We start from the raw sequence: 22,500 nt of genomic DNA on the forward strand, positions 1-22,500 counted from the left end.
TTACAAAGCTCATCGGTCTGAAAAAGCGAGGTGTGCTCTGATTGGCCAGCTATCCAGTGCGTTGTGATTGTCCGAATTCCTCAAGCGTGTGACGGAAATGTTAAGCCCCTTAACATACTGTGATGTCCTGTCCGGCCGGAGCGACACGAAACCCATTATAACGAGGCATTTGTTGCATCCAGTGGGGACATAATTACGGATCATATAGAAAACAGTTATTTTAAATCCTAATAATATTTCACAATATTACGGTTTTTACTGTATTTTTGATCAAACAAATGCAGCCTTGGTGAGCATAAGAGACTTTCAAAAAGTTTAAAGATGATGATGATGATGAAGTTTAAAAATGGTTTAAAGATGATTCATCTATGGGAATTAGTAAAGTGCAACACGTCACGGTAGAAATATCTCTCACCTGATTTGCCTGATTTCTGACAGCTCTGCTCTCTGTTCATCGGCTTGACTCCATTCTCTGTTCTCCTCGGCACATCCAGTGGAGTCTGCAATGCTGCTGAAGACTTCAGGTCAAACCTGAATGTTGAAATGTAGGTCTTCTTTTGACCCTTTTCAATAAAGGCCATTATTATACTGTGATTAATCAATTTCAATACTCTTTGTCTCTTCCTCTTCTCAACTTCTTTCAGATCTGCACGTCTCCTTCTGTTTCTCTCACTGCTTCATTCGGCAGCGTTCTCGTTCTACTTCATGTCACAGGAAACAGCAGATGTCATCAGGTCGATCATAGAAATGGTTTGAGGGGGAAATGTACAAGTTAAACTCACATAGATGAAGTGGGCAGGGCTTCCACACATGGCTTGTAACCTAAAGCCAAAAACAACAAAGAAATGATAAACACAGTTTCCATGAAAATATGCACAAATGTGTTGTTCTCACAGACAGAAAACTATGTAGAGATAAAACTATATTAAAACTCTGCAGACATTAAAACTTAAAACTGAAACTGTTTTCTCTGCTCATGGGTGTGTGACATATATAATGTGGATGAGCCTGTCGGGCTGCTTGGGATTATTTTGGTTTCTTTGGCTTAATGTAAATCTCATATTTTGCCAGATTTGCATATATATTATAGATGCCTCTTGCATTTCAGGTCACCATATATCACAAAGAAGCAGCATATACGTATTATGCATGTGTGTGTTATTTGTCAAATCAATGCAATGTCTTATAAATATAAAATGCTTAATTCGAAAGGAATTAGTGCTCCGGATTTAAATGCCTTTAAGTGTCTTTGAGTGGTATAAAGTGTCTAGCAGGTGTGAAATTAGTCATTAGTCAATAATTTGAGTAATTCACCTACTTCACAACTGGATATAGGCATTGTTAAATATTAATAAATTAATTAATAAATTAACTTATTGTTATTATTGCTCAGATATTATAGCTTATGGAGTCTTATGGAATTCTGTTATGCTTCATATAATCAACTTTGTCTCAAATGTTACTTCTAAAATTTCTTTGGACAAATAATAATACATTAAGAGTACAGAGCTATAAAATGAATATGGATGTCTCAATTTGTGCTCTGTTTTGTCTATGGGAGAAACAACTTGAGATGTTAAAGAGATCTAATTAGTGAAATTGTTATTTGAGTAAGACAATGTAAAAGTCACACGATTTCTAGGAAGCATAATAGCATAAACAGAGTAATTAAAGAAGATATTAGCTGAAATATGCAGTTTTAAAGGGTGAAGATGAGACAGGTTGTAATATGATTACACACAAACACACTGTCCTAGTAATTTTTTGTCATGGGAAAATATCACACATATGCAGATAGATGTTTGAGGAATGGGGAAGAAAGTAGAAATTGATGGAATTATGGGACACAATTATTCAACAGCTTGTCCCTATACAAGCCCCTAAATATAGTGTTTTGCAAGTTTCAAGTTTTTTTTTTTTGGAAATAGTCTTAGAGGCATAACAGCTTATATGCAAATATATCAAATATATCTCATGCATCCAAGACAACATTTTATTCTAAAGTTTTTAGTGGGTATATACTACATATAGTATAGTGTAGAACAAGGTTAAGTGAAGTGACGTGACATGTGGCCAAGTATGGTGACCCATCCTTAGTGCACACACACAGCAGTGAACACACACACACACCGTGAACACACACCCGGAGCAGTGGGCAGCCATTTATGCTGCGGCACCCAGGGAGCAGTTGGGGGTTCGGTGCCTTGCTCAAGGGCACCTCAGTCGTGGTATTGAAGGTGGAAGAGAGCGCTGTACATTCACTCCCCCCACCTACAATCCCTGCCGGTACGAGACTCGAACCCACAACCTTTGGGTTACGAGTCTGACTCTGTAACCATTAGGCCACGACTTCACCCCCATTAGGCCACGACTTCCCCTACCTTTAAGGGTTAAATGCAGATGCATCAAACCTACTTTTCTATGTATTGTTTTTAAAACTTCTGACATGAAGGATGTGCATTTCATGTTGACCTCAGGAAGAGTACCAAACGAATCAGCAAAAAAACTTTTCTGTTTACGTTCTCCAATTGCAGCTCTGGGAATGACAGATTCTCCATCACGAGATACAGCAAATATAGATCGATGAAGATAGAAATTTTAATAAGTATAAAATTGTAAATCATAATTTCATAATGAAGTACAAAGACAATTTTAGATGTGACTAAGTGACCAGTGTTATTTTAGCATTATTGAGATACTATTATAGTTTTACTAATTTGGATTTTTTTAATGTGTATATAGGTTTTATTATTATTTTTTTTTATTTCAGTTTTAGTTCGAGGTTTTTTTAGTACATCTTTGAATTTACCTTTTTATGGATAAAATGTCAAGCAAGTATGAAACTATGGCCAAAATAACAGTCTAATAACATTTCACCACATTCTGCCATCATATCTGAACCTGTAGTTCCAACATCCCGCCATTAGATGTCACATGCTAATAAATATTCTGTTCAACTCAAAGGTCAAATTATTCTGTGAAAATATAACAAGAGTAAATATACTACTATATAAGGATTAAAACTTCCACTGATTCTTAGGTATGTCTAGTGTGACATACTCTTTTCAATTTGCTAAAAAAGTTTCTGACTGCACCCATTCACTGCAGAGGATCCATTGGTGAGCAAGGGATGTAACGCTACATTTCTCCAAATCTGTTCCCATGAAAAAGCAAACTCATCTACATCTTGGACGGCCTGAGGGTGACTAAAATTTCAGCAAATTCTCATTTTTGGGTGAATTATTCCTTTAAACTGTATTTAGTGCCAATATGTTCTCAGCTAAAGAACAAGGTCGTCAAGAAAGAAGAACTCAAAGCATGCAATTCAGCAGTTTAATTTTATCTTTACTTGATTTTACAAAAGATCTCAAAGACTGCAAATCTACAACAATAGTCATCTTAGCAGTAAAATGATTTCATAAAAAAACCCCAGGCTGTCATTTGTATGATGAACAGACTGGATCAGTGTCCTGAGTTCTGCTCATTACTGAAGCTCAAATCACACACCAATTCAGAGCATTCAGAGATCTTCATTCTCTGCTTGCTCTTATTGTGGAAGGAGACACATTTTTAACACCACACAATTGTAAAACATTGCATTTGTCTCTATAGTTACTGGTTTCCTTATATTTTCTTTGTTTTTAACCATCATCCAAAACTGTCTGTTAAAAATGTCAGGTTATGCTTGATGTCTCAAATGACCACATGTTACTTTTCAACACCGAGCAAACGCGTTAACAGCAGAAGGATGGCGCGAGTATTTCACATGGACATGGGCGTTCGTCCCATTCCACACCTTATTTGTGAATGGAGGGATTTTCTCTCCTTTATTTTTCAAATGACTATTGTGCTTGTGTTAATCATCATCAGTGTTTAATCGGGGTGGGCTGCCATCATTGGTGTCTGTGAAGATTTTCTTGCCGGATTTCTGCACATGATCTTCATTTCTTTTCTCCAGGGCTTCAATCTGTAAAAATATACAACACAATTGCTTTTTAACAATGAAGTTTTAAAGGGGTCATGAACTGAGAAATCAAAATTCCCTTGATCTTTTGACATCTAAGAGGTCATTGTACTATAAAAACAACTTGTAAGTTTTAGAACTCAAAACGTCATCCTAAAAACAGCTTATATTGAAGCCAATCTGCCAAAACGACAGGTTGTGGAATGTGCCACTTTATGATGTAATAGTGTGGCTAAACCCCACCTCCGCAGAAGATAAACGCCTGCTTCTACATCACTGCCTGTTTAGCCCCGCCCACCGATTCACGCATGTAGTGTAAATAACGAGAGGCAAACGCAGGTCTACACAGACATTAAACGACAAAGATGCTCCGAAGACAACAAGACGCTGTGCAGAGCCAAGTTGTGGAAAAACACAGTCTTTGCATCACCTTCCTTCTGATCCAGACTGAAGTTCCAGACCGCATCAGTAAGAACTTGGTCCATTGTTCATTTTACTGCAGATTCGTTTACAAACGAGGCACAATTCGACGCAGGATTATCAGAAAGATTGAAACTAAAAGACGATGCTGTGCCGAATATATTGGATCTGACAGTAATGTCGCACCACACAAGTGTGAGTAACTGTATTATGTGATCACTATTGCTTTGTCTGTTATTACAGATCGTTTGATATGTGCCGAGTATTTATGAAGGATGTAGCTGTCAAACATACACAGCTGTTAGCCAATCGGAGCAGTGGGCGTTTAATTCCGATTCTACAATCCACCACACCTATTCAAACAGAGCGAAAACAGGACAGAAAACAGCCTATTACTTCAAAATCATGATGTTTTTTGATGTACAAATCTTGATAACATTATAAGTGGACCTCAGAGAACAGTACGAAATAATAAAAAAGGCAGTCCATGACCCCTTTAAAAATTAGTTGGATCTTTAATAAACCAACATGCATCTAAACCACATATACACAACCTTTCTTATTCGTCATATTAGTCACAGTACTATATATACTGTATATATACATATATATATTTTTTTTGCAAATGCAGATTGCAAGTAATAAACATTACTTAAAAAAAGAAACTTAATTCCAGACCTGTGCTAAGAAATCAGCCTCATTATCGCTGTTGATCTGCAGTCCAGACACGGTGTTGAACAGCTCAAATACATTGAGAGCTTCGGCCACACCAGCTTTCTGGAAAAACTGGAGAGAAGAAAATAGCATTCATTAATGATCACAACCTTGCTTTAGAGCTATTATAGAGCTCTTTATTATACCACAAGATAGTTCGGACACTTACTGTGGCCACATTCCTGCAGTCTCTGAACAAGAACTCCAGCCCGTGAGGGTGAGTGGGCTCTATGGACTGACTCACATCAATGAACCACACCTTCATAAGGAAAAAAATAAAATAAATAAATAAAACTGACTTTAAGGTGTCATGAGGTTAGTAAGACTAAACAAATAAATAAATGAAATAATAATACTTCATATATAATACTAGTTAATTCAGTAAGGATGCAATACACTGATTAAAAGGGACAGTAAATAGATTTATAACGCTATTACATTCCTATTTTAAATTTAATGCTGTTCTTTTGAATGTTTCATTCATCAAAAAAAAAAAATTCTTAAGTTAAATGTATCCCAGTATCCACAAAAATATGAAGCAGCACAACTGTTTTCAACATTGATAATCATGTTTCTTCAGCAGCAAATCAGCATATTAGAATGATTTCTGAAGGATCATGTGACACTGAAGACTGGAGTAATGATGCTGAAAATTCAGCTTTGATCACAGCAATAAATTACATTTTTAGAAGATATTCAAATAGAAAACAGTTTTTACCATATTTTGGATCAAGTGAATGCTGCCTTGGTGAACAGAAGAGACTTTATGTTTTAAACGGTAGTGTAGTTAATGAAAACATGAGTAGCCTTGCTTCTTTCTGCAGAATTTATACAGATGTGCTACCAAGAATGTTTGGACTAGCTTAAAACAAACCTGTCCGTCATGCCAGAGCATGTTGTATTCACTCAAATCTGCATGAACCAGGTTACAGTCTTGATATAGCTGCTGCATCATCTGTGAGACAGAGATTAAGAGGTGAATATCAATAACAAATATCATAAATATAAGTCATATTTTACCCCAAAAATTTAAACAGAAATAAGACATTATATTGCACAGAAGTAGTACCATTATTTTCATGACAATTAAGCACTGTAATAAAGTAACAAAAATCTGGACACAGTAACGTCTCTGTTTATTTAAATCGCCACAAATTAAAGTATGCAAAATATAATTTCTTATTTTTTACCAAATACCCTTTTAACAATAGCAAAGCTCGTGTGATTATTCTACTTTTTCAGTACACTCACATTTAGCACTTGGTAGTATGCTTTCTTCATATCCTCAGAACTCAGAGTAGCGTCCTTTAGTTTAGGTGCAGGAACGTGGTCCTTTCCAATGAATGACATCACTAGGATATGCTTCTTCAGAATCACCACCTCCGGACACGGGATCCCTGCTTTCTTCATCCTACATGTACATTTATGTGTGCAAGAGGGAAAAAATGGCATGAAAAAGTAGATTAAAGAATATTATGTTGTAGTGTCATCTTTATGTATCTAAGTCATTTAATCACAGTCACATGTGTCATATTTAAATGTCAAATATTTGTCTTGTACACTGAAATGAATCTGTTTAACACCTGGTGAGGTTGTGCATCTCCTTCTCAGCCCACAAGCGGATAATTTTGCGAGGATTCAGCTTGCTGAAGCGGTCTTTGAAGCGGTAGTCGTCTTTGATATATTTGTCCCGGTTCTTAAACTCATTCAGGGTGGTCTTGAATACCTTGAGGACACACTCTTCAGGAACAATCTTCTCTTCAAAGCTACACGAGACACATTGAGATTAAAGCTGCATAATAAATGCACACTTGCATTAATTGTAAGTAGGGATGCACCGATACCACTTTTTCCAGTACTCGCCCGATACCGATACTTTTATTTTTGGTACTTTAAAAAATTATATCTGGTCTCTGAATCATTTTTGGTTTGACTACATCCTTCGGTTATTTTCACACTTAATTATACCCATTAAAATGTATTTTACAAGTTTTTGTTACTTTCACTGTATCCGACCGAACTACAAACTTTCCAGTGATGTCTGTGAGAAAGGTATATTCCCTCGACAAGCTCGCACATCTGCGCCGCTGAGCGCTCAATCCACTCAGCGTGCTTTGTTTATCAGCTCGCACACATCAGCTATATAGGAGTTAATACTGAATGTTTAACGTTATATTCATTGCATACATATACTTCGTAGTAGACATCCTTAACTCCATTCTGCTGTCTGTTGTCGGTGTTTCTTTGTCTGAATATGGCGCTGATCACATGCTGTGTGGTATCGGCGTTTGGTATCGGGGCATTTTAACGAGTACAGGAGCTCAGTATCGGGCCCGATACCAGTATCGGTGCATCACTAATTGTAAGCCTTTAGCGAGTTGCACACACAATGATGCAAAGCACACACCTCCCTCCATTAGCGTGGAAAACCACCGACTCTTTTCCTGTGCTGAAGCAGCCATTGATGTTCTCCAGTATCCCAGCATTCACCATTTTGTACATGAGCAGTCTGGTCTTGGGGTCCACAGCATGTTCCTGAGCAAAAGAGAACATGAAATGTACAGTCAACACATGCAAGTGGACACATTACATTTCTTCTGCAGTGAGTTGAGTTTGAAACCCTTAAAATAAAAAACAATGACTAAAATAAAAATGAAATAAATAATGGGTTGGGCTCTTTACATTACTTACATTTACATTACATAAAAACGAAAATAAAATAAAATAAAAATAAAAAATACAATGAAATTAAAAAGTAACATGAAAAATAAAAACTAAATAAAATAAATAAAAATGGGTTGGGCTCTATAGATTTCTTTTACAGTGTGTTGAGTCGGAAAACCCTACAATAAAAAAACAAATAAAATAAAAATGAGCTCTTAAAAGGGAAAAACTACTCACAGCAGTAGAGTGCTCCTTCTTCTCATGAAGTCGAGCGCTACGGCGCTGCTCTGTGTAACAGTGGCGTTTCAGAGCGTTGTACACATGATTGGAGAGCTTCAGGTCCATGCCGATCCCGTCTCCCACCTGCACCTCTGGAGCAAACTGCGTAGACACATTCAGAGATTAAAAAGATTGAAAAAAACAATTCAAGATGTCATTCTGGATAAAGCGTGAACAAGCCTTACATTGTCCATGCGTGCCATGTTCTTCCGTCCACAGACTTCCTCGTCATGTTTTGTGGTGATGTTTTTGCCTTTCCCAACAAATCCCTTTTTAGGGGTCGTTGTTGGTTTGTCTGAGTTAGTAAATCAAATGCAGTCAGGTAAAAAAAAATTAACTGCTAAGGACATATAAAAATATGATTTTATATGTAGCACAAACAAGCTCACCAGCTCTGTAGGGATCATGGCGAGTGTCTTGCCAATCGACCTCATCTTCAGAGCTGTCACTGTCCTCATATGGATGAACCATGCGGTAGTTCTCAAAGGATATGGAGACTGGAAATGAAAAAAAAAATAAATAAATGATATATATAAGTGCTCCTTCTTCTCATGAAGTCGAGCGCTACGGCGCTGCTCTGTGTAACAGTGGCGTTTCAGAGCGTTGTACACATGATTGGAGAGCTTCAGGTCCATGCCGATCCCGTCTCCCACCTGCACCTCTGGAGCAAACTGCGTAGACACATTCAGAGATTAAAAAGATTGAAAAAAACAATTCAAGATGTCATTCTGGATAAAGCGTGAACAAGCCTTACATTGTCCATGCGTGCCGTGTTCTTCCGTCCACAGACTTCCTCGTCATGTTTTGTGGTGATGTTTTTGCCTTTCCCAACAAATCCCTTTTTAGGGGTCGTTGTTGGTTTGTCTGAGTTAGTAAATCAAATGCAGTCAGGTAAAAAAAAATTAACTGCTAAGGACATATAAAAATATGATTTTATATGTAGCACAAACAAGCTCACCAGCTCTGTAGGGATCATGGCGAGTGTCTTGCCAATCGACCTCATCTTCAGAGCTGTCACTGTCCTCATATGGATGAACCATGCGGTAGTTCTCAAAGGATATGGAGACTGGAAATGAAAAAAAAAATAAATAAATGATATATATATATATGAATTTTTCTGGATTCTGTTTTTTTTTCCCCTCAATTTCATTTCTCTGGATTCCATTTTAATGGTTAAACTAAATTTTCTTTTTTTTTTTATTACATTTTTAGGGTCCTATTAAAATCTGCTTTATTTTCCCCAAATGTTGTGTTTTCCATTTTATGGTTTAATACATTTTAATAATCAAAAAGCAAGTCTAATAAACTTGAATTGATAAAACTAACATTTTAATAATTTATTAAATTTTTTTCTAATAATAGAGCCAAAAGTAAATGTTTCATTTAATTTCCTTAAATTTTAATACAAATTTATTAGCAAAAACCATGGTAATGAAATGAAGGAATAAAACATTAACAATCAATCTTTTAAAATGAAATTAAATAAAAATTACTTTTAAGTGCTGCACAGTGCAAAACTAAGATTTTCTGTTAAAATTACATTTAAAAAAATAAAAATTGTGTGATACTCATTAAAAAATAAAGTTAATTTTATTATTATTTACCAATTAATTTTATTATTATTAATTAGAAAAGTACATTCTATTGTACAATAGTAATATATTTCTATTGTATATATATATACTGTATAATATCCAAAAGTCCAGCAGATGAAAACATACATTCTTTTAAATTTCATTTCTTGTTTTACCTTTGCTGTCTCCATTAAACTTCCTCTCCTCCCTGCGCAGCTGCGTATCAAACTCGCGATCGAACTCCATCTGAAGCATCTGGGCCAGCATCAGGTCGCTGGACGTGTCAGCTTCAGGAGTGCAGGTCAGGTCCAGATCGGTACTGAAAATAATAGGACGTAAATGCATACAAAAGATGTTTTCACCATCAGAAATGATGACAAACTTGCTTCAAACAACATTTTGTCAGAGTACCTCTGCTGCCTTAGAGTTTAAATGCCAGATTAATGATTTCGTAGTCAAACAAGCATGTGTTGATAAGTTAAACACATAGCGCTTGAGTAAAAAAACAATTAAATGGACAATAAGTACTAAAAATGCTTATTCCAAGTGACTATATCATGTATTACTATTGTTTCTATATAAAAAAAGTAATCCAAACCAAAGACAGTGGGCTACTAGACTCGTAACAGTGTTAATAATTTGATATGTAGGTGTGTGTGAGACTCACTCTGGGATTTCTGGGAAAGGAATGCCCTCCTCATGCAGCTCTCGGGCCAGCTGCTCACTCATCACATCAGCCAGAGAGCAGGGCGCTGGTGCCAGGACGGGAGCGCCCCATGGGCTCTTGAAAAATAACACAACACACAGACATGAACGACTGATACACTCTATCAGCAGAAGTTAGGCTCACATTCCAACAAATAACACCATCAGCAGCTGACAAGCAGAATAAAAGTCCTGTCACATGTGCCATGAATAGTATTTTAACTTAAATGGATTTTCCACCCAAAAATGAAAATTTTGTCTACAAGTTAGTAGAGACATATCCCAACAGACTAATGGCTGTAATTAAAGCAAAATACTGACACAAGGGAGTGATCCTTTTCCAACTCAGTGATTCTGTTTTTTTTATTTTTTCCTGACATGTTGGTGTTATATCTTTCACTTGGATGTTATAAGTTGCACTATGTAAATACAGCTGGATAAAACAAAACTGTGTCCGTCTTCATTTCAGATTTTAAAGGGGGTGATTCTTTTCTATACCCACAGTATGTATATAAATTCTTTTAATACAGAGTGACGGGAAAGCAATGTGAACTCTCAAACAGTTTTATCATTGTTACCTAAAACTAAAATTAAAACTACAGTGCATATAGTTATATTTAAAATAAAATATTTAAATAATATTTAACATAAACATTATATCAGAAATATATACAGTTATATATGTATAAATATATTTGTAAGACTACTAAAAACAATATGAAATAATGCTGCTATCAAACAAAATATAAATACTTTAATTAAATTAAAGTATTCAAATTACTAAAGCTAAACCTTAAATAATAAAAAAACTAAATATAAATTAAATACACACCATTTAGAATTACAAAAACACAAGCACAAAATCTCAAGTACAAAAGAAGAAAACTGCTAAAACCTAAACTAAAATTAAAACTGAAAACATAAAAATAAAAGGCAATTCAATATATTAATAACTACCAAAATAGTGTATATTAAATGATACTAAACTAAAACTGTTCTTAAGTATTGCAATATTTATTTGACCTACTTAACCCTACAAAATGATGACTCGAGTCCAGATCAAGAGTTTCAAAGTCCACATGCTGAAGATGACCTCGCCCATAAACTTTGGCACCAGATTAATCAACAATATTGTTCTATAACTGGGTAAAGTTAATCTCTGCAGTGGTCAGACTTGAGTCGTCACGTGCCACTCACTCTTCTGTTGTATAATGGTCGGCAGGCCTTGTATTAAACAAACTCATATTTTACCACTCGCCGGAGGTTTTCCACATATTTCGACTGTCTAAATGTGACATAAAACTTAGGAAATCTCACCTTGGTTTCTTTTGTAGTTACTTCAAGTTGGTCCATGTTGGTTGACAGGAGGTTTAGATTCAAACAGACTAACGTTAGTAACGAGACGCTTGTAACACTTTATCGCGTAGATTACTAGAGTAAAACTCGTGTAACGTTCGTTAATATCGACTTTAATTTTATATGTAACACTACTTATGACTATTTTTTGACCAAAACCGCTAAAACGTGGTTTAAAACGACGAGTTAATTCGTTACCGACAATGTGTCACATAAAAATAGATGTGACCTACAACGGTTGGTGGGACAACCCTATATGACGTCATGACTCGGTTTTTCAAAATAAAAGTCAAATAAAAAAAATATAGTGATTTATTTTGTAGTAGTTTTATTATAGTGATTTACTTTATATATGAAAATAATAATAATAAAATAATGGGATCTCCGAAAACAAAGCCTTCCTTATTATCACTTCTTTTTCTCCTATGTTATGAAAACATAAATAGTAAAAAAAATCAGTCTTTTGAGATTTTTATTTTCTATTTTTGTCATTCGAAACAATTCATTTTTTTAAATATTCCTTTCATGATAGAAAGCGATCACGTTATGAATATAATTATCTAATTCATCATATTTTTTTGCAAATTTCATTATTACATTTTTATTCCTGTCATGGTTGAGTATTCTACATTTATTAACAGTTTCATACTCTGCGATAATATCCTATGTTATGAAAACATAAATAGTAAAACAAAATCAGTCTTTTGAGATTTTTATTTTCTATTTTTGTCATTCGAAACAATTAATTTTTTTAAATATTCCTTTCATGATAGAAAGCGATCACTTTATGAATATAATTATCTAATTAATCATATTTTTTTTGCAAATTTCATTATTAAATTTTTATTCCTGTCATGGTTGAGTATTCTACATTTATTAACAGTTTCATACTCTGCGATAATAAAGATAAAAATAAAATGGCAGAATAAATTCGTGTTAAAAATATTTTATTTGGTATCAGTAATAAGAATAAAATAATATAATATGATAAGTGCTCAAATATTATTATATTTTCCGGGTAATCTCAATTTTTGTTGCTCACTATACCATTTAGAATTGATTTCATTGAGGCTTTTATTGGCTAAAAATGGGCTGTGTGTCACGGTGGGCGTGGCCTACAGAACAGCGGAAGTACAGATGAGATGTCAGAACATTAATAAAGAAGAGTATTAGAGGAGCTGTGAGACCAAAGTTACTGGTGCATCCAATCCAATGAATGTTGCTCGAGTGATTCTTGCTCTAGTTTTCTGCACCTTTTTCACAGCATCTTACTTCACAAATAAGGTAAACTAACTACTGTACTTTTGACAGCATCAATGTGTGTTTGTCCTGTTGTTTTTGTATTGCATTTACAATAATGCATTTTCTCAAATACATTTTGTGGTTTAGCTGTGGATCCTAGATTGTTAAATGATAGTAATGCTGACAGGTACCAGAATACACAAAATGTAGAATTGCTTTTTGCTTTACAGTATGTCCTGTCTATCTTAAAGTTTACATTTCCAACCATTTTTCAGGGGTAAGTATTCATCACTCGGTTATGTTTGAAGTTCAGTTCCTCATTTACATGATATTTCAATATTTATGCTTATCATTAATTGACTTTCTTCAGTTGGCAGACCTCCACTGGGGCTCTCTTGCTACTGGTTACATGGAAACTGGGTTGGGTTGAAATCAATGGCTTTTCCAGGTAACTAAATGTGAATTTATATAAAACATTGATTAGTATTTGTGGATTATACATTTTATTATGATCTGTTTATTAATATCTGTACTCTTGATGTGTTTGTTATTTAGATCTGCAGCTTTTTCCCAGCTTCCTGGGTCCTTCTTATTTATTGGTAACATTTATGCAGGGTCCAAAGCACTGTCACTTTTGGTAAGTACAAAATATATGCTGAAATATGAACTTCAGTGTCTTTCCTGTGTTGGGACTGAACATGCAACCTTTGTGTGTGCTTATGTTGAAATATGTTTGTCTTTGTTCTTTTTTTAGCCCATTCCTTTTTTCTTCGTGTTACAAAATGTCTCAGAAGTCTTTGCTTTTCTCATCGGAACAGCAACTCACAGAGAGGTAAGTCTGATTTCAGTTGCTATTTTGTGGGAACAAACTAAAATCAATTTTTTGCATGTTTCTTTTTCCTTTCTATATGTATTTAGTAGGATTAGAAATCATAAAACAGCTCGTTTCTATAGTATCCTCATACTGTTTCAGATATCATAATCATATCTCAATGCCCGTCATGCTACCATTCTAATTTTCTTTATATTTGCTTTATTTAGAAACCACCATGGATGAAATTAATAAGGTATGTTTCTTTTAACTAAGTAGCCCAAAATGACTTGAAAAGAGCTTGTTTATGCTCTTTAATTAATACCAGCACTGTAAAATGATTTTTTTTTTACCTTGTTTTCCAGTAAAAATATCTAAACATTCTTAAATCAAGATACAGTTACTTGAGGAGTAATAAGTATTGGAGTAATAAGTATTGTTTTCTGAAAAAAATATCAAAATTAAGTGACTTAAAACAGGAAAAAAGTCCAACAAGGTGGTAAGAAAAATTAAAGTTATAAACTAAAAATGTAGTTTATTTTTCTTACCCAACTGGCTAATATTTATTCTTGTTTTAAGCATAAACTCACTTCATTTTGATACATTTTTTCAGAAAACAAAACGTAATAACTTAAAGGGATAGTTCACCCAAAAATGAAAATGTGATGTTTATCTGCTTACCCCCAAGATTTTGCTTTGTACTAGAAAGCAAGACAAAAATACTGAAGAAGAATCTTTTGTTGTTGAAATTATTTTCTTTATAGTGTGTGTATGTTGTTGGGATCTGCCAGCAGCCTTATGCTATACAATCCACGGGTAAGTTCACTCTCACCGGGATTTTCTGTGAGTTATCAATATCTCTGTTTCCTGTGACAGTAAAAATCTCCATTTCATATGTCCTCTTTATGGTTCTATATGTCTCACATCTCAGTTTGGTCCCAGTGGCTACACATGGGCGTCCATCCATCTGTTCTGTGTTGGTGAGTGTGAATTTATTTGTTGTGGGACTCAGAATTGTGAGTAACGATCTGAAACCTACAGAGATGTACTTAAGATTTGGTCACATGAAAGTGTGCATTTTACCTGTGTGTGTTTTTAATCTCATCTCTTCTCTAATTTAGGTGCATATAAAGTATTCCAGAAGAACACAAAGACAAACCTTCTGAGGTGCTTTCATGTTTTATTTACATTATCGTTCAAAAGTTTGGGGTCAGTAATATTTTTAAATGTTTTTCAAAGAAGTCTCTTCTGCTCACTAAGGCTGCATTTATTTGATCAAAAATACAGTAAAAGTCAGCAAAATTGTGAAATATTATTACAATTTCACATAACTGATTTCTTTTGTAAAATATAATAAATTTTTGTGATGAAAAGCTGAATTTCACATGATCCTTCAGAAATCATTCTAATATACTGATTTGCTGCTCAAGAAACACTTCTTATTATTATCAATGTTTGTTTCTGTGGAAATTGGGACATTTTTAAACTTAGTAGAAAAGTCTTTTATTGTCACTTTTGATCAATTTAATGCATTCTTACTGAATAGAAGTATTCATTTCTTAAAAAAAAATTAAAAAAACGTACTGACCCTAAACTTTTAGAATGGTTGTGAATGTTGTATATTGTCATTTTTTAAACTCTAAGTAGATGCATAATAAGTGCCGTTTTTAATGTGTAATGTTATAGTGATCTTGAAGAGCAGTTCATCAATTACATGACCAGGTAAATGGATAAATCTGAAAATTAAAGGGTTAGTTCACCCAAAAATGAAAATTCTGTCATTAATTACTCACCCTCATGTCGTTCCAAACCCGTAAGACCTTCGTTCATCTTCGGAACACAATTTAAGATATTTTTGATGAAATCTGAGGGCTCTCTGACCCTCCCATAGACAGCAAGGTAACTACCACGTTCAAGTTCCAGAAAAGTACCAAGATGATCGACAAAGTAGTCCGTGTGACATCAGTGGTTCAACTGTAGCCGCCACACGCTCGCGTCATGATACTGTCGTGAACGCGCGTCAAAAGTTACGCAGTAGAGACGAAATTGTGGAATAAAGTCGTTATTTTTGTTTTCTTTGCGCAAAAAAGTATTCTCGTAGCTTCGTAACTTTACAGTTGAACCACTGATGTAGGGATATGCCGGTATCAATTTTTCATGTTGCGATTAATTGCTAATGCTTTTATCACGGTATGCGGTATTAGCACGATATTGAAATTTAGTTTAAAAAAAGTGCAGAATTTTCATTTTTGGGTGAACTAACCCTTTAAAGTCATCCTTTATATGCGACCTCAGATTTTGACACAAATGAATTTTGAATACATATACACAGTATATGTAGTCATTTTTTCAACCCCATCTAATTTTATACTTCTTTTTTAGTGCATTGTTACTTGCCTCTCTTGCATACTCGACAGGTAATAAAATGCATTTTATACTATTATATTATTTTTGTCTACAGCTCTGTAATTTTCTGACATGATTCATGTGTACTTCTTGATGTTTTGTCTTTCAGGTGATCTGTCCGGTGCCTTCGATTTCCCTCTCCTGACTTCATACAGGTTCCATACTGGCTGCTTGGGCAGGTGAGACGAAAATTCAGTGGGAATCATAAATGTACTAATGCATGAAAGTTAGCATGATTTGTTGGATATTAACAATAAGGATTTCAACTGCAAAAAGTCCAGAATGAGTGATGCATTGCCATTTTGTTGAAAGAAATTAATTGTGTGTGCAAATCTTAAGCTCATTATAAATCAATTTCATTTCGTAGCGCTATATTCAGCTTTTGTCTGATGTTGGCAACCGTGAAATTGAAGGGCAGTCTGTCTCAGGAGCACTGTGGCATCTGGTTCTTCCTGGCTAAGGTGAGACAGACCTCTGAAAATGATATTTTGAACCACAATTATCCTTTGTTGAGTGTCTCCATTTATTTGTGTCCAGTCAGTACTGTTCGAGCAAAAGGCTGGTTTCACATCGCATGCATTGCAGCACAAAAATTTAAATGTAAATGATGCAATGGTTTTCTTTTCTCCTTGCATGCAGATACTGGCGTCAGGTCTTTCCCTTTTACTTTCTGCATTCAACTCTGTGCTCAGCCCCGTGACTCTGTGCTGGTGAGAACAGTTTTATGTTAAGATATTGAGTTTAAGCTATCTATTTACTTGCAGTATCAAGTGAATAATTAAATAAATGTTATATTGTTTTTGTTTCTCTCATTAGCATCATCCTGAACTATGCTGGGGATGCCTTGTTGGTGTATTCAGACAGATTTCAATAAGTTTGTTGAAGAATATGGCCAGTGCCTTTGAAGATTTTCCAAATAAGTCACGCCAACTCTTTATAGGGGCTTTATAAATTGACCAAAGCCAATTGCCTCAATGAGATTATTTTCACCTTGCTACACCCAAAACTCTTTTTTTTTTGCTGATTTTGAGTTTAAAAATAAAATATATTTATAAATAAATAAATAAAACTGCTTTTTTTATGTTTTCTCGCAATTCTGTAAAACAAAATTGAGAAATAAGTCAAAATTGTGAGCTGTTAACTTGTAATTTTAATGTATAAACTTGCAATTTTTATAAGAAAAGTCTGAATTGTGAGATAAAAAGTCACATTTACCTTTTTATTAATAATTTTTTATAAAACTTTTTTTTTTTTTTTTCTGTCGTGAAAAAAAAAGTAAACTAAGAATTGAGAGAATGTCAGCCAGAAATCCGTTTATATTTGTTTTCGGAATTGCAAGAAAAAAGTCAGAATTGTGAGATATAAACTCTGCAAGAAAAAAGCGAATTGTGGGATGAAAAGTCGCCAGTTACCTTTTTATTTTTTATTCCATGGTGGAAACGTGCTTCCATAGTTACATGTTAAACCAGAAATAGCAGGGAAAAAGCAGGTGTTTACCATTTACCATAATTCTTTTAGTCCTACATTTTAATATGGCCAGTTTATTGTAGTCAGTATTGTATAGTAACAGATTTTCTGTTTTGCACTTATTACGCATTTTTCACCAGCAATATTTGTAACTGCTGTTAGTGTTCGACCTTTTGCACATCATTGTCCAGCAGTTTACTTTTGAGAGTCCTGGATCATATCCTGAATACTGTCACACCTTACATCTCTGTATGAGAATCAATAAGATAACATTGGTACATGAGCCCTCTGTAACTCTCATGTAGGTTTTAAAAAATATTTTTACATAATGGCAGTCACCATAAACATGTTAGTGTTATTTATAAAAGATGTTTGTTGCCCATGTTTAACATTATTCATAATTATTGCAGGTTGGTTGACGGTTATAATATTTTTTTAGGGTATCTGGGTTTTTCAAATATAGAAATAACTCCCAAAATTGAGTCCTGCAAAAAGTACTGTGATTATTCTGTTTGAGCCGATTGACATATGTGACCCTGCAGCACAAAACCAGTCTTAAGTCGCTGGGGTATATTTGTAGCAATAGCCAAAAATACATTGTATGGGACAAAATTATAGATTTTACTTTTATGCCAAAAATCATTAGGATATTAAGTAAAGATCATGTTCCATGAAGATATTTTGTAAATTTCCTACTGTAAATATATTAAAACTAAATTTTTGATTAGTAATATGCATTGCTAAGAACTTCATTTGGACAACTTTAAAGGCGATTTTCTCAGTATTTAGATTTTTTTGCACCCTCAGATTCCAGATTTTCAAATAGTTGTATCTCGGCCAAATATTGTCCTATCCTAACAAACCATACATCAATGGAAAGCTTATTTATTCAGCTTTCAGATGATGTATACAACTCAATTTCCAAAAATTGACCCTTATGATTGGTTTTGTTGTCCAGGGTCACATTTACTGTATTTTGGAGCCACGTTTTATGATATTGTATTTCTAAAGCTTCTATTATGAAATTGACCCGTGTATTCAATTATGAAATAACTTTTCTTTGAATCAGTTTTTGCAATACTAAATAAAAGATTTTCATTGACCATCTCTGTTTTTTCTCATTTTTTCTGCCGAAAAATAAAATGAAATCATAAAACACAGAAGCAATATTAGATATCTTTATTAACTCTTAGTGTGTAGCTTACGAAACAAGCAGTGCATCTAAATACTGAACAGCAGTAGGGTGGGTTTTGAGGATCTGGTCTGACAGAGGCGTCTGTAGTGCGGTAAGATCTCACGCTGTGGCAGATGCAGTTTAAACTCGAGCGCCACCAGTGCAGGAAACTCCAGTGATAAAAGTTCCCTGCGATTCAGCTGCAGTCGCTCCTCCAGTCTCTAATGGACGTCCACAGTGAGAACTGAATGAATCATTTATTGAATTAGAAATCAGGGAACAGATATTGATGTCGCAGAGCTTTACGTACATCTATGAGGTGTTTGACCTCTGGCCTCTTGAGGTCATTGCTTATTTTGGCAGCGAGAAGGATACAAGCTCCAGCGCAAAGTTTCCGATTCTGCTTGTCCAGTTTACCGTGCAGGGCGAGCTTTTCAAAATAGACATAAGCCATTGCAATCGTCGGCTCCTCATACCCACAATCCTCCTGGGCCAATTTCCGAATCTCTCTTTTCAGACTGAGAATGTCACAGTACAATAAAATAATACATACAATTGCATTGCTTCGAGATATTCATATTTTCAAGTTGGGTGATAGGAAGCCGGTACCTTCTGATTTTGCTGAGGGTCAGTTGAACATGTGGAAACTTTTCGCTGAATGTTTCATTCATGTCTTTCTTCAGGTCGGATGGCTTCACGTATTCAATGACCGTTGTCTGAAAAAATCAACACACATCTCTAGGAAAAAAAATGCCTGTTTCAAATGCTGCACTTCATCCATACAAAAAGAGAGGGTTTTTTTTTTATTACAGTGATGCAGTTTTTCCTCCATAAGCAGCATTAGTATATTTTTTAAGGCAGGTGTGAAACTGTCATAAAATGTTACAGTAATAACATTATGAACAAAAATGTTCTTGTATGACAAACTTCATATGCATCGACTGATTGCTCTCACCGTATAAGATGGAAAGACAAGCACTCGTTTGTGTTTCCCACAAGGCCACTGTGGATCATCCAGAAGATTCGGGTCATAATCATCAATGTTTTTCCCTTTGAATCCTGCATGTTAAAAAAAATAAGGGAATTCTGGATATTAAAAAAATAAAATAAAAGCTAAAGAAAATTATTTAAAAAAATAAACATTTTCAGAAAAAAGGTACATTTTTTAATCTTAACATGCAGCTTAATTTAAAAAAATTAGTGAATGAACGAATGAATGAATGAAGGGAATTTTGGAAATACATAAAAAAAGATTAAAAGAAAAAAATTCTTGGACAGAAAAAAAGAAACATTTTCATGAGAAATATAAATTATTTTCATCCTAAATTGATGTACATCTTAATTTTATTTAAATATATTCATTTTTAATTTATGAACTGCTTTTAATTGACACTCAAAAACATGAATGAATAAATAAATGAATTCCAGGCAAAAAAGAAAAAAATAAACATTTTCAGGAAAAAATTTAAATTATATTCATATTAAATTGATGCGCAGCTTAGTTTTACGTATAAATCTATTAATTTTACAATTTACAATTCTCGAACTTTTTAACAATTTTTCTAAAAAAAAAAAGTAAATTCTTTTCATTCTAAATTGATATGTCACTCAAAAACACTAAATATTTAAATATTTATTTAGTTATTAAAATAACTACACAAGACAGCAAGATCAATTTGACATGTGAACATGCTCTTCCTCACTGACCTCTCTTTATGCCAGTCTGAGTGAGGACACATGCTGGACTCAAAACACACTGTGACCCAGAATGCAGTGCGAAGCTGTTAGAGCCGCCGCTGCTGCTGCTGCTGCTTAAGGCATTAGTGTGAGACAGAAGTTTTGTGTACGACACTGTCTGAAAGTTGGGAAACAAAATATTAGTTATGAAACCTCAATATTACACTGATCAAATAAGTCATTTTAATCTCAAGTGGACCTCACCTTACCCTTGGCTCCAGGTTCAACAGCATCAATCAGCATCACTGCGTCTTGAGTCGCTCCACTGATGTTGTTCTGATGGCCGCAGTCTAACCTTTGATCGCTGTAGACAACAGATGAGTGTGAGATTATCTAGATTCAAAATCTGATGTAAATAGAGCAGGACTCACTTGATCTGGCTGAAGTCTCGATAGGGCAGGACAGAAAACATCCCGTATACAGCTCTTCTGGCTCTGATCAAAACTATCCTACAGGAACATAAACATTAGACAGTTTATTTGCTTCTTGTTAAGACTGGCACCATTTCATGAGTGTAAAATGCATTTTCTCTTTCATTAGCATTTAAACTTCAGATCTTTAATCTATATTGTTTCCTCCCTTTTAATTGAACACATTTATATCTAAATTAGTTTATCAAGTTTTTATCTAGAGTTTTTGTGTAGAAACGCTGTCATAAGCATGTGCTGTTCTCCTCAGAAGAGCCACTTGATCCTTGATCTGTGTTTTCAGTCCAGTGACGCAGAAATAAATAAATACCGCAGAAGTACAATTATATTCAAACGATTGTTGCTTTAGATCATATTTAACAATTATTTCAGCTAATATTAGATTATATTTGATTAATTTTGTTGTTTTTTATTTATTTTTTTATTTTTTTTAAAGATATGTCAATATATTTTTATATATAGAAAAGTTGTGACATTATTTCATGGACCTGAGCTAACATGAACTATGAACAATTGTATTTTATTAAGTAAACAAATATTAATAAATACCATAAATGTATTGCTCATTGTTACTTAGGTTGCATTAACCAATGTTAACTAATAGGTTGTTTTAGTATCTTTATGATACTATTGTAGATTTTATTAATAGTTTGAATTACTTTTTATTTTTATATTTTCCATTTTCATTTTAATTATTAACATTTTAGTCTTTTTTGTTTTTTTATAGTTTTTATCCATTTTTATTTCAGGTTTAGTTTTAGTTATTTTAGAACATCAAGTTAATTTACAATAAATTAATATTGTTTCAATTAACAAAATGTTTTTATGGTATAGTTTTAATTTTATTTAACTATAATAACCCTGATAGGACCTTACTGTGAAGTGTTACCCTATTATTGGTTCATAGATATTTGTCATAATTAGTTTGTTCATGTTTTCATTGCAGTACCTTCCATTGCGGGTATCGTGTTGTCTCATGTTTTTGATGAAATGAACCCGTCTGCTGCTCCTGGGCCGTACGACACTTGTGCAAGACTTACTGTAAGAAAACAGTAAAAAAATAAAAAATAAATAAGTTATATATATATTAATATAAATGTGCTTTTCACTATGCCCATAATGTATGATTGCAGAAAAAAATATGTTTGTATTGAACAATGGTCATTGAATATACAGTATATATATACATACACACACACACACAATTTTATTTATTTTTACAAAATCTTTTTTTTTTAAGTTATTTGGGAGTATTTAAATGAAATAATAATAATAAAAAAATGCTAGACCTCTGAATCTCTCTAGAGGTGTTCACTTTGGATTCACTGTCCAGAAGAGATGTTTTGATCTCGCTGCCCGTCTGACCTCCACACTCCTCTTTACTGGGCTGCTGTTCTCCTGAAGCTCTTTGTGCTCGAATGACTGGAGCAGATGCTGAAAGCGTGAATCTGGCGCCATCCTCAGCTTGACGTTGAGCCCCGTTCGCCTCCGCTGCTTTTCCATCCAGCGAGATGTTGGTGAGGAAACAGAGAGCCGCCTGCCTCTGTCTGCGATCCATC

General features: G+C 34.3%; 3 protein-coding genes across 3 annotated transcripts; 1 reads left to right on the forward strand and 2 right to left on the reverse strand.

Moving 5' to 3' along the window:
- Positions 1-3,836: 3,836 nt before the first annotated feature.
- On the reverse strand, positions 3,837-11,914 carry LOC107677197 (serine/threonine-protein kinase RIO3-like). Its single transcript, XM_016472007.1, has 13 exons — positions 11,638-11,914; positions 10,283-10,398; positions 9,792-9,934; positions 9,000-9,107; positions 8,796-8,905; positions 8,000-8,143; positions 7,506-7,633; positions 6,682-6,864; positions 6,350-6,509; positions 5,973-6,053; positions 5,268-5,357; positions 5,063-5,170; positions 3,837-3,967 (listed from the first exon to the last, which is right to left on the reverse strand). Exons 1-13 carry the CDS (start codon positions 11,671-11,673, stop codon positions 3,857-3,859), a joined length of 1,518 nt encoding a protein of 505 aa, XP_016327493.1. The 5' UTR covers positions 11,674-11,914; the 3' UTR covers positions 3,837-3,856.
- Positions 11,915-12,792: 878 nt separating this feature from the next.
- On the forward strand, positions 12,793-17,142 carry LOC107677185 (transmembrane protein 241-like). The gene is made up of 15 exons (XM_016471989.1): positions 12,793-12,960; positions 13,149-13,195; positions 13,289-13,366; positions 13,474-13,555; positions 13,673-13,750; positions 13,960-13,985; positions 14,494-14,545; positions 14,661-14,709; positions 14,851-14,896; positions 15,416-15,451; positions 16,112-16,146; positions 16,245-16,314; positions 16,503-16,596; positions 16,775-16,845; positions 16,952-17,142. The coding sequence occupies exons 1-15, from the start codon at positions 12,889-12,891 to the stop codon at positions 17,007-17,009; spliced, it is 894 nt and encodes a 297-aa protein (XP_016327475.1). The 5' UTR covers positions 12,793-12,888; the 3' UTR covers positions 17,010-17,142.
- A 1,681-nt stretch (positions 17,143-18,823) lies between these two features.
- Positions 18,824-20,925, reverse strand: LOC107677132 (CDK5 and ABL1 enzyme substrate 1-like). Its single transcript, XM_016471921.1, has 7 exons — positions 20,885-20,925; positions 20,718-20,817; positions 20,484-20,631; positions 19,732-19,835; positions 19,386-19,492; positions 19,087-19,294; positions 18,824-18,997 (listed from the first exon to the last, which is right to left on the reverse strand). The coding sequence occupies exons 1-7, from the start codon at positions 20,923-20,925 to the stop codon at positions 18,824-18,826; spliced, it is 882 nt and encodes a 293-aa protein (XP_016327407.1).
- Positions 20,926-22,500: the final 1,575 nt, after the last annotated feature.

Source organism: Sinocyclocheilus anshuiensis, unplaced genomic scaffold (assembly GCF_001515605.1).
Source record: "Sinocyclocheilus anshuiensis isolate Anshui unplaced genomic scaffold, SAMN03320099.WGS_v1.1 scaffold392, whole genome shotgun sequence".
Classification (NCBI taxonomy): Eukaryota; Metazoa; Chordata; class Actinopteri; order Cypriniformes; family Cyprinidae; genus Sinocyclocheilus; species Sinocyclocheilus anshuiensis.